General features: G+C 52.3%; 5 protein-coding genes across 5 annotated transcripts; 2 read left to right on the top strand and 3 right to left on the bottom strand.

Moving 5' to 3' along the window:
- Positions 1-73: 73 nt before the first annotated feature.
- ASPBRDRAFT_466847 (uncharacterized protein) lies at positions 74-1364 on the bottom strand. The gene is made up of 2 exons (XM_067625687.1): positions 950-1364; positions 74-876 (listed from the first exon to the last, which is right to left on the bottom strand). The coding sequence occupies exons 1-2, from the start codon at positions 1274-1276 to the stop codon at positions 346-348; spliced, it is 858 nt and encodes a 285-aa protein (XP_067482169.1). The 5' UTR covers positions 1277-1364; the 3' UTR covers positions 74-345.
- An 839-nt stretch (positions 1365-2203) lies between these two features.
- On the top strand, positions 2204-3996 carry ASPBRDRAFT_52902 (tubulin alpha chain; the record flags this gene model as incomplete). Its single annotated transcript, XM_067626971.1, has 6 exons — positions 2204-2228; positions 2305-2345; positions 2463-2489; positions 2584-2659; positions 2740-3694; positions 3774-3996. 6 exons carry the CDS (start codon positions 2204-2206, stop codon positions 3994-3996), a joined length of 1347 nt encoding a protein of 448 aa, XP_067482168.1.
- Positions 3997-5156: 1160 nt separating this feature from the next.
- Positions 5157-9431, top strand: ASPBRDRAFT_193607 (EF hand domain protein; the record flags this gene model as incomplete). The annotated part of the gene is made up of 6 exons (XM_067620644.1): positions 5157-5169; positions 5301-5455; positions 5550-5673; positions 5758-5946; positions 6027-9346; positions 9402-9431. The coding sequence occupies 6 exons, from the start codon at positions 5157-5159 to the stop codon at positions 9429-9431; spliced, it is 3831 nt and encodes a 1276-aa protein (XP_067482167.1).
- Positions 9432-10197: 766 nt separating this feature from the next.
- Positions 10198-13736, bottom strand: ASPBRDRAFT_466802 (plasma-membrane proton-efflux P-type ATPase). Its single transcript, XM_067625685.1, has 5 exons — positions 13619-13736; positions 13098-13553; positions 12801-13031; positions 10648-12745; positions 10198-10587 (listed from the first exon to the last, which is right to left on the bottom strand). Exons 2-5 carry the CDS (start codon positions 13464-13466, stop codon positions 10502-10504), a joined length of 2784 nt encoding a protein of 927 aa, XP_067482166.1. The 5' UTR covers positions 13467-13553; positions 13619-13736; the 3' UTR covers positions 10198-10501.
- Positions 13628-14488, bottom strand: ASPBRDRAFT_466819 (uncharacterized protein). Its single transcript, XM_067625686.1, has 3 exons — positions 14242-14488; positions 13999-14090; positions 13628-13876 (listed from the first exon to the last, which is right to left on the bottom strand). Exons 1-3 carry the CDS (start codon positions 14376-14378, stop codon positions 13725-13727), a joined length of 381 nt encoding a protein of 126 aa, XP_067482165.1. The 5' UTR covers positions 14379-14488; the 3' UTR covers positions 13628-13724.
- Between the last annotated feature and the right edge of the window lie 15 nt (positions 14489-14503).

Below are 14503 nucleotides of genomic sequence, written 5' to 3'. Positions count from 1 at the left end.
TGAACTGATGTTTCTGGGGCTCGTATTGTTGTGTTTGTTACTGCTCTCGTGTTTGGATGTGCTCTCATACAAAGACGGCAAGATAGACGCAGCGCCTGTGTAATGAAGCCATGTTGTCGTGTTGTATGTATGTATTTATGTATGTATGTCTGGGATGTCTTGATGAAAGAGAAATTGTGTCATTATAATCGCTAAAGCTGGAAAACATAGTAATAAGTTTTGAACACTAATTGTACAAGCTGATAACATACTAGTACCCAGTATGCAAACCATCATCCACAGTAACTACAGTTGATCATGCATGCATATAATTATATACCCTGTTGAGATCAAGATAATCATGATTCACCGCACCTTCTTCCCCTCTCTTACCCCATCTACTACTACCTCGCCATCCACATCCACATCTTCATCTCCCTCTTCCTCCTTCTCCCTCTCCTCAGCCATATCATCCACCACCCTCCCTAATTCCCCAACCACCCACTTCCCCACCAAAATCGCTACTCCGGCCACTATCACTCCATAGCATGCCGTCGGCACTAACGACCGCGGAAACACATTCCCCAGAAACGGATCCAGAATCACATCCACCGCCACGGGCGGCACATGCGTCATCAGCTCCTTATCCGTGGTGAAGTAATCTGCTGCGGCGCGGATCCGTAGGAAGAGGACCGAGTCTGTGATGGGCTCGTTGCTGTCGAGGGGTGTTTCGGGGTTTATGTTGCTGCTGGGGGAGCTGTCGAAGTCGAGGTTGAGCTCGGAGTCAGGGGTACTGGCGAGGCGCGAGGAGGAGTAGTTTGTTATTGAGGAGAGGAGGTAGGTGTCGGAGAGGGCGTGCGGGAGGGTGTACGTTGTTAGGGTGAAGGATGTTGGTTGCTTTTCGTGATACAGTCAGTTAGTATGAATGGATGGAAGGACTCAAGGTTTATGGAAGGAAGGGATCACGTACAGTCGCTAGCCAGCATATGCGTACTTCGTAGCGTCGGCCAGGAGTAAGATTTTGAAGGAAGAACCAGGATTCGGTCCCTGGTGAGGATTGGGTTGGAAAGGATGCATTGAGGTGTGTGCGGAGGATGGGGTGGGAGGGGGATAGGCGCGCGAGACCTAGGTCGTCGATCGGGGGATGTGGGGTTGGGATTGTGGTAGGGGGAGGGGCTAGGAAGATGGTCTTTTCAACGTTCGCGGTTGCGAGGGTTGTAAGGAGGAGCAGAGCGACGAGGAGGCAAGGGAGGGAGGAGGGGACATGGCGGGGGAGGAGGGGGAGGGTGAGAGGCATTGTTGGTTGGGTATGGTTGTTGAGAGGGTGTTGTGTGGTGTGTAGGACGAATTTATATGGTCATTGTTGGAGGTAGAATGGGACTGGAGCTGGAACAGGTCTGCGAGTTTGTGTTAGAGAGCTGGATAACTATCGTGTGAGAAGTGTGGGATGGGGATAGGTACTTGTTTGAAGCTTGCTGGAGATCTAGATCGGAGCTGGGGTGGAGGGTGGAGGATGGTTTATTGTTGGTGTTCGGTATCAGGGATCTCCGAGTTTGATGAGAGTGTGTAAGTTATAACAGCAGAAGATGTATGACGAGGATGAGTGATCAATTGATTGAAGAAAACATGGCAATTGCACTGGTAATGGTGGTAGCAATCCATGGACTGCGATAATCCGGCTGATGTTCGGCGATCTTTCGTCATGCCGTCACTGTTATGCACGTGACTCGATCGTAGCCCGGAACAGGGTGCTGACTCAGCTGTTGACCGCCAGGTGGGCAGCAGCCAATAAGATAGCCCGTAGCCCAACGCGACCCAACGGACGGATCAACCACGGCGGCGGCGTTGGGTTGACAGCGCATGAAAGACCACAACAAATCGAGTCGACCGATTCTCGTCTTGCTCCTCCATTGTCACTAACCAAACAGTTCCCCAGGGTTCGTGGCCTCTCCCTCCCCTTCCACCCCCCCGTTTTTACTAATTTCCCACCTGTTCCCTTTCCCTTGATTCTCTTTCCCTCCCTCTTCCATCAATTCAACAGTCCAATTACCCCCTTTCGTGCCCTGTGTTGTGGTGGCTCGTTAGGTTACTAACTTTACCCCTGAAACCCCCGTACAGATCGCCCTTGGGTATTTTAATTTTTCCCTCTGTCCACATTCCACGCCCACTCCGTGTCCCTCCTCCATCCATCCATATCTGAAACTCATCTATTCGACTCGCCAAAATGAGAGAAGTTATTTCTTTGAACGGTGTGTGCCCAATCCCTCCCTCGCCGCCGCTTGATTTTTCGCGTGGTCACTAATGTTTGTGTTTCCCCCCTCACAGTTGGTCAGGCTGGTTGCCAGATCGCCAACTCTTGCTGGGAGGTATGTTTAGAGATGGGAAAATCGACCCCTCATTGCCTAAAACGAACTTCAAGGATCAGCAACATTGGCATATGCCACGTATTCTGGGAATAAACAGTCACTAACGGTGTTGTTTAGCTCTACTGCCTTGAGCACGGTATCCAGGTATGTGAAAACAAACGCCTGAGCACGCCTTTGTCGAGCGTTGCCACTCCACACCGAAGAGCAATTCCACTGACCTTTTGTTTGTTGATTCCAGGCCGACGGTTACTTGACCGAGGAGCGCAAGAAGGATGACCCCGATCACGGCTTCAGCACCTTCTTCTCCGAGACTGGTACGTTCCCATAGCCTTTTCCCGTGCATCCAACTCCTCTTCTTGCCCGCAGCATACCCTAACATCAAATTGTGGTCTAGGTCAGGGCAAGTATGTCCCTCGTACCATTTACTGCGATCTGGAACCCAATGTCGTCGACGAGGTCCGCACCGGTACCTACCGCAGTCTTTTCCACCCTGAGAACATGATCACTGGCAAGGAGGATGCCTCGAACAACTATGCCCGTGGTCACTACACCGTCGGCAAGGAGATGATCGACCAGGTCCTCGACAAGGTCCGCCGTGTTGCCGACAACTGCGCTGGTCTCCAGGGTTTCCTGGTCTTCCACTCCTTCGGTGGTGGTACCGGTTCCGGTTTCGGTGCTCTTCTGATGGAGCGTCTGTCTGTTGACTACGGCAAGAAGTCCAAGCTGGAATTCTGCGTTTACCCTGCTCCCCAGAACGCCACCTCCGTTGTTGAGCCCTACAACTCTATCCTTACTACCCACACCACCCTTGAGCACTCGGACTGCAGCTTCATGGTTGACAACGAGGCCATCTACGACATCTGCCGCCGCAACCTCGGCATTGAGCGCCCCAGCTATGAGAACCTCAACCGCCTGATCGCTCAGGTTGTCTCTTCCATCACCGCTTCTCTCCGTTTCGATGGCTCCCTCAACGTCGATCTCAACGAGTTCCAGACCAACCTGGTCCCCTACCCCCGTATCCACTTCCCTCTGGTTGCCTACGCCCCCGTCATCTCCGCGGACAAGGCCTCCCACGAGTCCAACTCTGTCAGCGAGATCACCATGAGCTGCTTTGAACCCAACAATCAGATGGTCAAGTGTGATCCCCGCAACGGCAAGTACATGGCCACTTGCCTGCTGTACCGTGGTGATGTCGTCCCCAAGGAGACCCACGCTGCCGTGGCCACCCTCAAGACCAAGCGCACCATCCAGTTCGTCGACTGGTGCCCTACTGGTTTCAAGATCGGTATCTGCTACCAGCCTCCCCAGCAGGTCCCCAACGGCGACCTTGCCAACCTCAAGCGCGCTGTGTAAGTTTTTTCTTTCTGCTCCAGCTAATATGCGAACGCATATAAAGAATCAGAAGGCTAACGGGAAACCCACTTCTAGCTGCATGCTGTCCAACACCACCGCCATTTCCGAGGCCTGGTCCGCTCTCGACCACAAGTTCGACCTCATGTACTCCAAGCGTGCTTTCGTCCACTGGTACGTTGGTGAGGGTATGGAGGAGGGTGAATTCTCCGAGGCCCGTGAGGACCTGGCTGCCCTCGAGCGCGACTACGAGGAGGTTGCCAGCGACTCCCTGGAGGAGGAGGTTGAGGCCGAGTACTAGATCTGACCAAATTTTGGGCCGGAGTCCCGCGGGGGGTCCGGCCGGGCCGTCCGGGTGGAAGCCATGGCTGGCCCTGAAGCAATGTGAATTGATCCGTTGGGGACAGGCGTTGGCCAAGGTTGTATACCCATCTGAGCAGCGGGACTCTGGCTGCATGCAAATAGGAAGGAGAAGCTTGGCTCCGTAGTACAGACTATGTTTTCTTTTTGTCTGAGTATATTTTCTAATATCCCTGAAGCAGCGATGAAATTTACCCGCTCGTTCGAAACCACATTATGCAGGATTTTTGGGCGCCTAAGAGAATTGTAATCTACATTTTGCAAGGTTCGAGCGAATTGATGATTCTCCCTGTAGTGGTAAAGCATAGGAGAAAATGACGATGAACGAGGATCAACGGCTGTTACTAGTCCATGGTCCATGGTTCGTTATGCATGGGGAAGGAAACTGAATGAGGTACAATAGTAGGATAGCTCGGGAAGGTAACTTCTTAAGAGATCCTACTTTAATTTGCGCCACAACCAGAAATGGAGGAGCTGCTTCCGCCGAGTTGCATCTGCCGACCGGGTGAGCCTCCAGGGAGGAAGTACTCCGTAGTAATCCTTGGACCCTGGAGGGTGGAGAGTAGTCTAGTTAGTCTAGTCAGATGGGTAATGAACTGAGCTGACGTCGGTGCTGGAAGAGTGACTGACTGACTGACCGCCCGGGGGCATAGTAGTAAATGGAGCAGCTGTCCTGGCTGGCCGCCCCTCTGCGCTGCTCGGCTCGCTTTAGTTGCTCTGGTCGCCAGTTCCTCCCTCCTCCTACTCCTCCTCCCCCTTGTCCCCTAATTTCATTAACTTCTGAATTCTATCCTCTTTTATTTTTTTTCACCCCCTCGGACCCGCCCTCATTCTTCATCTGTCGGGCCTTCCCATTCTCCCTTTGCTTTGTGGCTTCTGGCAATCCTGCCTCCCGACATCCCCCCCGTTTTCTGAAGTTCCCCTCAGAAGAGCTGCTGCTGCCGCCTTGGCCATCCATGCCCCGTGCTGTCTTCCACCTCTAAGGTTGACAGCCGTCTCTCCTGCTTTGCTTCAACACTCCCCCGTTCGGAATTCCTTGGTCAATTATTTGGCGCACAGTGCTTCTACGGAAGGGAGGCTAGCTCCTCCTGAGCTACAATTATGGCTGACAACGGTGAGTCCTCGTGTTTTGGCTGCACAACTGGTCGCCCGCCCGAGCTCTCAGGGGACAACGGCCCAACCCCGTCGAATATGACGACGACCGAACAACGGAACTGACGGATGCTCTCTTCTCCCCCCAAACAGCTCGGAACCTCAATCTTAACTTGACCGCGGAGGAGAAACGGGTCTTCTATCAACTCTTCCAGGCCGCCGATACCACCAACCTCGGCGTCATCACCGGCGAGGTCGCGGTTCCTTTCTTCGAGAAGACCCAGCTGGCCCCGGAAACCCTCGGCTTGGTATGTCGCTGCCTACAACTCTTGGGGGAAGCTTACCCCCGCGCAATCGCAATCGACATCGGACGGCTAACCGGATCATGGCGACGTGATATAGATATGGCAGATTGCAGACAAGGAAAATCGGGGTCTATTGACCCCGTCTGGGTTTGGTGTCGTCATGCGGCTGATCGGACACGCTCAGGCGGGTCGCGCACCCACAGAGGAATTGGCCTTTCAACGTGAGTGAATGCTAGGTGCCCGTTCTGGCCCCGATAGCACCAAGGATGAGAGTGCAACTTTGCTGACATCGTTCACCGTTGCAGCTGGGCCTTTGCCTAAGTTCGATGGAATCGTAGTCGATGCCACCCCGAATCCGCGTGAAGCAGGCACTACCAGCCCTACTCCGGGCGCAAACGCACCGATCCGGGTCCCTCCGCTGAATCCCGACGATGTGAATAAGTTCTTGTCGCTGTTTGAGAAATCGGATGTGTCCAAAAGTGGGGTACTGCCAGGTACGTACATATACCCCTTTAGCCAGCGCCTCGAGGCCGACAAGCCAGATGTCCCGTTGCTAACCAGATTATCATAATAGGCGAGACCGCCAAGCAGATTTTCGAGCGTGCGCGGTTACCGAATGAGATCCTTGGTCGTATCTGGAATCTGGCGGATAGGAGACAACAGGGTGCTCTGGATGCTACGGAATTCGTCATTGCCATGCATCTCCTTACGTCGTACAAATCGGGTGCGATGAGGGGAATTCCCCAGACACTTCCACCGGCTCTCTATGATGCTGCCGCTCGCAGAGGCTCACTCCGCTCGTCGGTCGGTTCCCGTCAAGGCCTCGAGGTTCCTCCGGTGCCTGCGATTCCGAAGCAATTCACGGGACCCCAGCGCACGCAGAGTCCGATCAATAGGCAACCGTTCGGCTCCCCTCTCTCCGCCCAAACCACCGGCAGTGACTGGCTTATTTCGCCGCAAGAGAAGGTCATGTTCGACAACATTTTTGCTACGGTTGATACGGCTAAGGCAGGTACAATCAGTGGTGACCAGGCTGTTGCCTTCTTCATGGGTGCACAGTTGCCTGAGGAGACGCTAGCTCAGATTTGGGATCTCGCAGATATAGATGCGGACGGACAGTTGACCAAGGATGAGTTCGCCGTCGCTATGTATCTGGTTCGCCTGACGCGGAGCGGAAAGGAGGCACTGCCCCAGACATTGCCCCCGGCCCTGATCCCTCCAAGCATGCGCCGCCCTGGATCTTCGCATTTTGGTCCAGCAGCTCCCATTCCCGCCCAGGCTCCAGCTCCAGCTCCAGCTCCAGTTCCAGCTCCAGCGCCGGTTCCCGCACCACGCTCGGCAGCTGATGATCTGTTTGGTCTAGATGCGCTTTCTGCGCCGGCACCGGCACCGGCACCGCCGGTAGCTCCTTCCCAAATTCCACAGTCAACAGGGGGTTCCAATGCCGCCTTCCAGACTCCTGGCTCCCCAGGCTCGAGAGCATCTCCCCAGGCTCCCTCGACTACCTTCAAGCCATTTGTGCCAACTTCAACCTTTGGACAAAGCCTGCAACCACAGATGACTGGCGCTTCAGCTGGTGCTCCGCCACCCGTTCGATCACCACCGCCTCCGGCGGATGATCTTTTGGGAGACAATGACCCCGCAGAGTCAAACAAGCTGACCCAGGAAACTACTGAACTTGCCAACCTGTCCAATCAGATCGGTACGTTGGCTACTGAGATGCAGAACGTGCAAACGAAGCGAACATCTGCCGAGCAGGATCTGTCGCAAACCTCGCAGCAGAAGAGAGACTTTGAGGCTCGTCTCGCTCAGGCCCGCTCGATGTACGAGCAAGAAGTGAAGAACTTCAAAGCTTTGGAAGAACGACTCAATGTTTCGCGGGCAGAAACTGGCAAGTTGCAGCAGGAGTATGCGTTGATTGAGGGAAGCCGGCAGGATTTACAAAACCAGTACAACCAGGTATCAGCCGCACTCAGCGCTGATCAGCAGGAGAATGTCAGCCTGAAGGAGAAGATCCGTCAAGCCAACGCTGCGGTTGCTCAGCTCAAGCCTGCTCTAGATAAGGCTCGCTCAGAGGCCCGGCAACAGAAAGGTCTGGTGGCGATCAACAAGAAGCAGCTGGCAACTGTGGAGGGAGAGCGCGACAAGCTCCAGATCGAGATCGATTCTCTGGCCAAGGAGCAACCTGAAGCATCGGAGAGCGCCGCCGCTCCAAGTGATGCTGCCCCTGTTATGAGCCCAGCTGAGTCGACGACGAGTCAAAACACCAACCCGTTCTTCAAGCGTACGGCTACCGGTTCGAGCGAGACTAATGCACTATCACCACAAATCTCTGGTGATCAGCAGCGTGCCTTTGATAGCCTGTTTGGTTCCGCCTTCACGTCGCCACCAACCACCGCTACACCACCGCCCCCAGTGTCTTTCCGGGCTGAATCTCAGCCAACGTCTGGGGTGCCCACTCCTTCCGTGTCTCCGCCTCCCTTCACTCCTGGTCCTGGACTGGAGCCTCCTGCCCCGGCCCACTCTAGACAATTGACACCAGGTGTGTTGCCCCTTGGCGAGTCCCATTCGGCGACCTCTTCAACGAAGGTCTCGCCCCCAGCTAGCAGGTTTGGTGGTCAAGACACGGCCAGTCTAGGAACGGCCTCGCAGGCAGCAACCAGTGAAGTGGCAGGTCCTTCGTCGGCAGAGCCTGCCACCTCTCCGTTCGATGAAACCGAGGAGTCAAAAGAGCGATTCCCCGAGGTTCCAACCATCGCTGGAACTGAACAACCTGCAGTTGGCGCTGTATCGCCATCGGGAGATGAAAAGCCTGCAGAACGCAAGGATCTGAGTTTCGATGAACTGTTCGGTGGGCCAGCACATCAGCGCTCCAAGTCACAGAAAGAGAATGATTTCGAAGAAGCCTTTGCTGCCATGAAGCATGGGCCTGGAGCGAACAAAGCGAACGGAGCCCCGGCCCCTCCCGAGTCAGAGTTCCCTCCCATTCGCGAACTTGACGATGGCGATGAGAGCTCCGACAGCGAAGCACCCATGGGTTTTGAGGATAACTTCACTCCCGCCTTCCCTCCGCAGACTCAGATCGCCGCAGCACCTAATCCCGAGTCTATTGAGCCGTCCCAACTGGCAGCGTTCCCTACTCCTGGCACTGCGGCTACTCCGAGCCAGCCCCCTGCGGCAGAAGCGCAGCCAAGCCCCCCAAAGTATGAGGATTCTGTTGAAAAGCAGGAGCCAGGAGACTTGCCACGCGAGTACAATGGACTCCTGCCGAACCGTGAAGACCCGACCACTGCCCCCGATGCTCCTCACTCAGTAGAGTCAAGCACTGGGGCACCGATCGTGGGTGGTGAAGCCCAACGCGACGGGGCAAAGCAACCCGAGGCTGCTCCCGAAGGGGCCAAGACTGGCGCGCCTGACTTTGAGGCTGCTTTTGCCGGCCTCAACCTCGCGCCAGCAAAGGAGGCCGAAGATGAAGACGATGACTTTGAAGCGCCTGATAACGCGAAAGCCAACGTGGATTTCGACTTCTCATTCGATAACCCGTCAGCACAAAAGACTCCTCCCCATCATGGTGCGGATGTCGCATCCTCGGACTTTTTCAGCTTTGACAAGAACGTATCCTCCTCGCCTCCTGGCTCTGCTGCCCCGCCTTCCGAGCCCAGCGCCAAACCTCAGACTCACGATTGGGAAGCGCTGTTCGCTCCTCTTGACAATGCCAATGCTGCTGCTGGCGGAACCAATGGAACGGGCAATGCAGACCCCAGCAAGGAACCCGGCTGGGCTCTTCAGACAGGCACCGAAGACGACCAGATTCTCCAGCGGCTGACAGGCATGGGATTTCCCAGAGAAGAATCCCTTTCTGCCTTGGAGAAGTTCGACTACAACATTGACAAGGTATGTTATCAAACCGTCAATAGGGAAATCCTCCATGCTAACCACTTTTCCATAGGCCGTAGACCACCTGACTTCCAAGTCATGATTTGCATCCAAAGCCCCTTTTCTCCCTTCTGACCAGTGCACATATTCTTCATTTTCTATGAGCTCTTCACTCGCTCCCAAATGTTTCCTTCCTCTCTAATTCCTCCCACCTGACGTCCCCTTCCTTACTTTCCTTTTCCTTGACTCATACGTGATCCAGCTCGCATGTCGTTATTGCTGCAATGTATATCCCTTTCCTTTCAGCGGTGTGCGCCTTACCCACATCACAGTCGACTATATTATGACCTACACTTATCATCATCGCCCCGTGTAATTTAGGAACACAATCATTGAATTAGTCATGAAACAAGAAACGAAGTGCAGAAGGACAGCGGACCAAAAAAAGGAAACAACGACCAAGGTCGAGGGAGAGCGGCGGCGGGCAATTACCTCTGTACACTGTACCTCTTGGAATGTCTCTTCGCGCGCTTTCCTTGTTGAGTGTTTATTGCATAACTCATAATTGGTAACTAATCCCTAATACACCATCGTCATTGCTTAAACTACAATAGTCACCTACTCGACAATTGATCCAGGGCAACATCTATCGAGTATCTGAAACAGGCCGTCTGATCGCCAGGGATTTTAGGTTTGGTCCGAGCTTTATGCCCATGTGTAGGTGTGGGTCTGACCGTCTGACACTTACAGTGTGGACGTGATGCGGGTCATGGAGAGTGCCCAGGTGGAGTTTTACATGTAATGTATAAACGAGGATCTAAAGGCCAATTGTGATTGTGACATGTCACAAAGGACGCATCGTGGATTTGTCATATTCACTGTTTAAAGTATAGTGCAATGGACCAGACTAACGAATGCGTGAGGAACTCCCAAGAGCCTACTCTGTGTCGCCAGCAATTATTTTTTTCGCGGTTTAGCTCGGCTGATAAGCCTGACTAGACAGATATGAGGCGATGCGAAGAACTGTATACGAAGCAGTAATAGTAAGTCTATTAAGTGCAGTGATCCATGAGGTGGACGGTGGTGATGATATACATGACTTCAGACCTTGGTATGTATCCGTCAAACCAAACAACCCAAGTACTGGGCTCAATGCATCCCGCTATAGTTGCACTAGACGCCACGGGTGACTTGTCCACTCTCCATACTCTTCAACGAGCTTGTCACATGCTGCGAAGATACACGTTGCATCATAACCACTGTAAATGGTATTGAGTCAGTCCATATATCTGGTTACAAACATATGAGGGTTTCCTTACTAAAATCTTCGATAGAACGTTGCTTAGCGGTTCTCACGGGGCTCTTGCCATGCATGATATTGTCGAAGCTCTTGGAACCCTGTAGCAGATAATAGAGACCACCCATTATGCAAAATACCCCGAAGGAGAAAACGTAGATGCGGAGAATTGTAGGCCACGAGGTTGCTCCGCCAACAAACCAGCCAAATAAGCAGAAGCAGGTCGCCACGAGATCCACAGCTGCAATAGCTCCTATCAGTTTCCAGGATGGCCGTTTCGATGCCCAAAAGGCGCCGTCTGACCGGGTTATGAAGATAAGCCAATTCTCTGTCAGCGAAATTTCGAGGAATAGGACCTCATCTCGCTTCCCATAGTCTTGCATTATGCCACCATTCTCCCCAGCAGTTAAAATTGTGGTGAGTGTAATCCATGTGCCGACGGCGAGTACAATGCCCAGAAGGATGGACATTCCCCAAAGTTTTGGAAGGTTCCATTTCACAGGCGTCTTGGAGAATGGAGCAGTGTCGTAAGCGATCGCCAGCGTCGCGATATCAGCAAATATAGCGATGAATACCACGAGCTGTAGGTTAAGGCTTTCGTTCCTGGTGGCGATCCAAAAACCCAGAAAGATCTCCAAATGTAGCGAAAGTGCAATCCGATATACCACGTAAGCGTACATACGATGGAAGATCTGGCGTGAGGTCTTCAAGGCATCAATGATCGCAGATAAGCCAGGAGCAAGAAATACAATGTCAGCTGCTGACCGTGCAGCATCTGAAGAGCCTTCCACTGCAATCCCAGTATCAGCTTTCTTGAGTGATGGAGCGTCGTTCACGCCGTCACCAGTCATAGCAACCAAGTACCCGCGCTGTTGTAAGATGTCTACCACATTATACTTGTGCTCAGGGAAGACCTCTGCAAATCCATCAGCAGCTTCGACGAAGTCATAGACTTCTGAACCGGACATTGTTCCTCCTCCACCGAGCCCAAGGCGCTCTGCATTGTACACATTCGTACCCAATCCCAGCTGTCGAGAAGTTTCGCGAGCAATTCCAACGGCATCTCCAGTTAGCATTTTGATAGACAACCCCAACGTTTGAGCTTCCTTAATAGTCTTTGCAGTATCATGTCGTGGAGGATCCGAACAAGGCATGATGCCCAATATCTCCCACTCGCCATCACCGCACTTTCGAGCCACCCCTAGCGAGCGGAACCCACGAGTTGCAAACTCTGACACTTTATTCTTGTATGCTTGTTCAATATCCTCCTGGATCTGATGATCCTGCTGGACTGTCTTCAGTACGAACAAAGGGGACCCCTTGACACAAGTGATACGTTGACCTTGAGGAGATTGTACTACTGCCGTGACCTTCTTGGAGACCGGGTCAAACGGGGAGAACTCGAGCACCTTGAATTGCGGAAGCATTGCTTTGGCGTCTGGGTACTCGTTCAAGGCCTTGAAGAATGCTCTATCGATGGCGTCCATGCCCTTTTTCTTTCGGGAAGCAGCTAGGCACGCTGTTAGCATAAGGTCTTCAGGATTGACTCCAGCCACCGTGTAAGGCTCTGTCAATGATAATTTATTTTTTGTCAATGTGCCTGTTTTGTCCGAGCAAAGTATTTCGACCCCAGCGAGTGATTCAATAGCAGATAGCTTCTGCACAATCGCCCTTTTCTTTGCCAGATACGCTGCACCAACGGCCATCGTGGTTGTAACAACAGCGGGCAGGCCTACCGGAACACCTATCATGATGACTGCCAGGGTGAACTCAAGAATAGTTGTTGTATTGTTAGAACGGTAGAATGACGATACCCAGACAACAATCAAGGTGATGACGACAAGAACAAGTAGGACAATACTGATCCCATGAAGAACTTCAGTGAAGTGGCCGGTGCCTGTTGACGCAGCATTGACCAGGGCCGCAGCACGTCCTACCGATGTCCAATTGCCAGTAGCTGTGATAAGGATTCTGGCGTAGCCGCGCTTCACGGTGGATGATGCGTAGCATATATCTCCTTTGTGCTTGTCAACCGCCAGAGACTCTCCCGTCACAGAAGATTGATCGACTTGGATAGGCGAATTCGTCATGACTCGGCCATCCGCAGGGATTATAGTACCCTGTGGCGATGATTAGAAAGGCTGTAAGCAGTAAGCGACGCAGCAAGGTTGTTACCTCGTCGACCTTTACTATGTCCCCAGGAACCAGCTCAGCTGCATCAACATCTGCCATCTTGCCATCCCGCAACACTACAGCCCTGAGCGCTAGTGTCTTTTTCAGCTCCTTGACGATGGACCCGGCCTGGAAATCCTGAACAAATCCTACAGACGCATTGAGCAACAGGAGGCCGCATATAACCCCTAGGTCTACCCAGTCTCGAAGATAAGCAGCTAATACGGCTGCCGCCTGTAATCTTGAATATCAGCGGAAAGAAATACAATGATAGAAGCGTTGGCTTTCTGGCATACGTACCTCCATGACGAACTGTACGGGGCCAACGAAAAACGACACGAATTTCACTGCGAGGTTTTCTTTTTCCTCCTTCATCTCATTGGAGCCAAATTTCTTACGACGGAAGATCACTTCGCTTTCATCGAGTCCTGTCAGGCAGTCTGTCTGGAGTAAGTTATCCGAAACAGGGCGAAGCCGACCGGTTTGATGGCTCTCTTGTGTATTCAATTCCGCACCGCTGTCCACGGACTCCAACTCCCCGATGAGAGTATCGATATCCTCTTCTTCACCTTCATCTTCATGGATGTCGGAAGGTGTTTTCGCCTCTCGAGATAGCTTTTCAACATACTCATGCTCGGTATCCATGTCCTTTCGGTAAGGAAAGGGCATCACAGTTATGAAGGGGACACTTGGTGACTATAAGGAGGATATGTGGATGATAAGAGCGTATTGGGATAGACGTAATGAACTGATAGCCTATGAATGTGTAAGATATGACATCCCCCAGAAGAAAATGGAGAGAAAATGCCGGAATAACTAACAGTTGAATGGCTTGGTAGGCATACGACAGAACGAACGTCGATAAGAGCAGGCATGCTATGATTGTATCTCTTAAAGGCAAGTCATTAAGTATATTATAGGAAGGAACTACCGATATGCGACCAATGTCACTGTATCTGGCGACAAGCATATTTGAACGAATGCTATCGACCGGTAGAGCGCTACAGTTCGAAGAGAACTTAATGGTACTAGTACCACTAGCATAATGTGTATGGCACTAGAACAGTCAGAGTATAGGTCTACTACTTGACTTCAGCTTGCTGACCAGATAGTATGAATTCGTTCCATTCCGATCCATCAAAAATAGTAGTACTATATTTGTATATAATCTGAAGTAAGCGCTGCTGGGGGTATCACGTACCATTCAAACCGTTCAGTAAATTGAAAACAGAAAGAAACCAAAGTACAGTAATAGCTCGGGCCAACGATGCAATATTCAACTGAATACTCTCACTTGTGGGAGAGAGTAAAAAAGTAAGTATTGAGATGAAGGTATACAAAGAGGAGAGACGGGGATGGACCAATGAGAACCACCAGATTACATAATCAAACACCCGACGTCATGCCGGTTTCATTTGATGGCTCTCGTGATGGAGAACTTTACGTTCGCAGAGTCTTACTGATCAACGCGGTCCCTGATCCTTGATTAACCCAGACTTCTCGCTTGTTGTGAAGAGGTTGATTTGCGACTGTTGCGGGCGAGGAAGGTGAGAGCTGTGCTGTCTCTAGTGTGTTGCGCATGATGAGCAGGATCACGGTCAAGTGATCTGCACCGACACCCACGACTTGGAAACTAGAATGCGTCAACCCTGAGACGCGCCCCTCAGCATTCGATATTACGCGCCCTTTTGCGCTTTTCTGATCAC

The sequence above is a fragment of the Aspergillus brasiliensis genome (assembly GCF_001889945.1).
Source record: "Aspergillus brasiliensis CBS 101740 unplaced genomic scaffold ASPBRscaffold_3, whole genome shotgun sequence".
NCBI classification, from domain to species: Eukaryota; Fungi; Ascomycota; class Eurotiomycetes; order Eurotiales; family Aspergillaceae; genus Aspergillus; species Aspergillus brasiliensis.
Note: the sequence above shows the minus strand (reverse complement) of the source record. Positions and strands in the feature narration are given on the sequence as shown.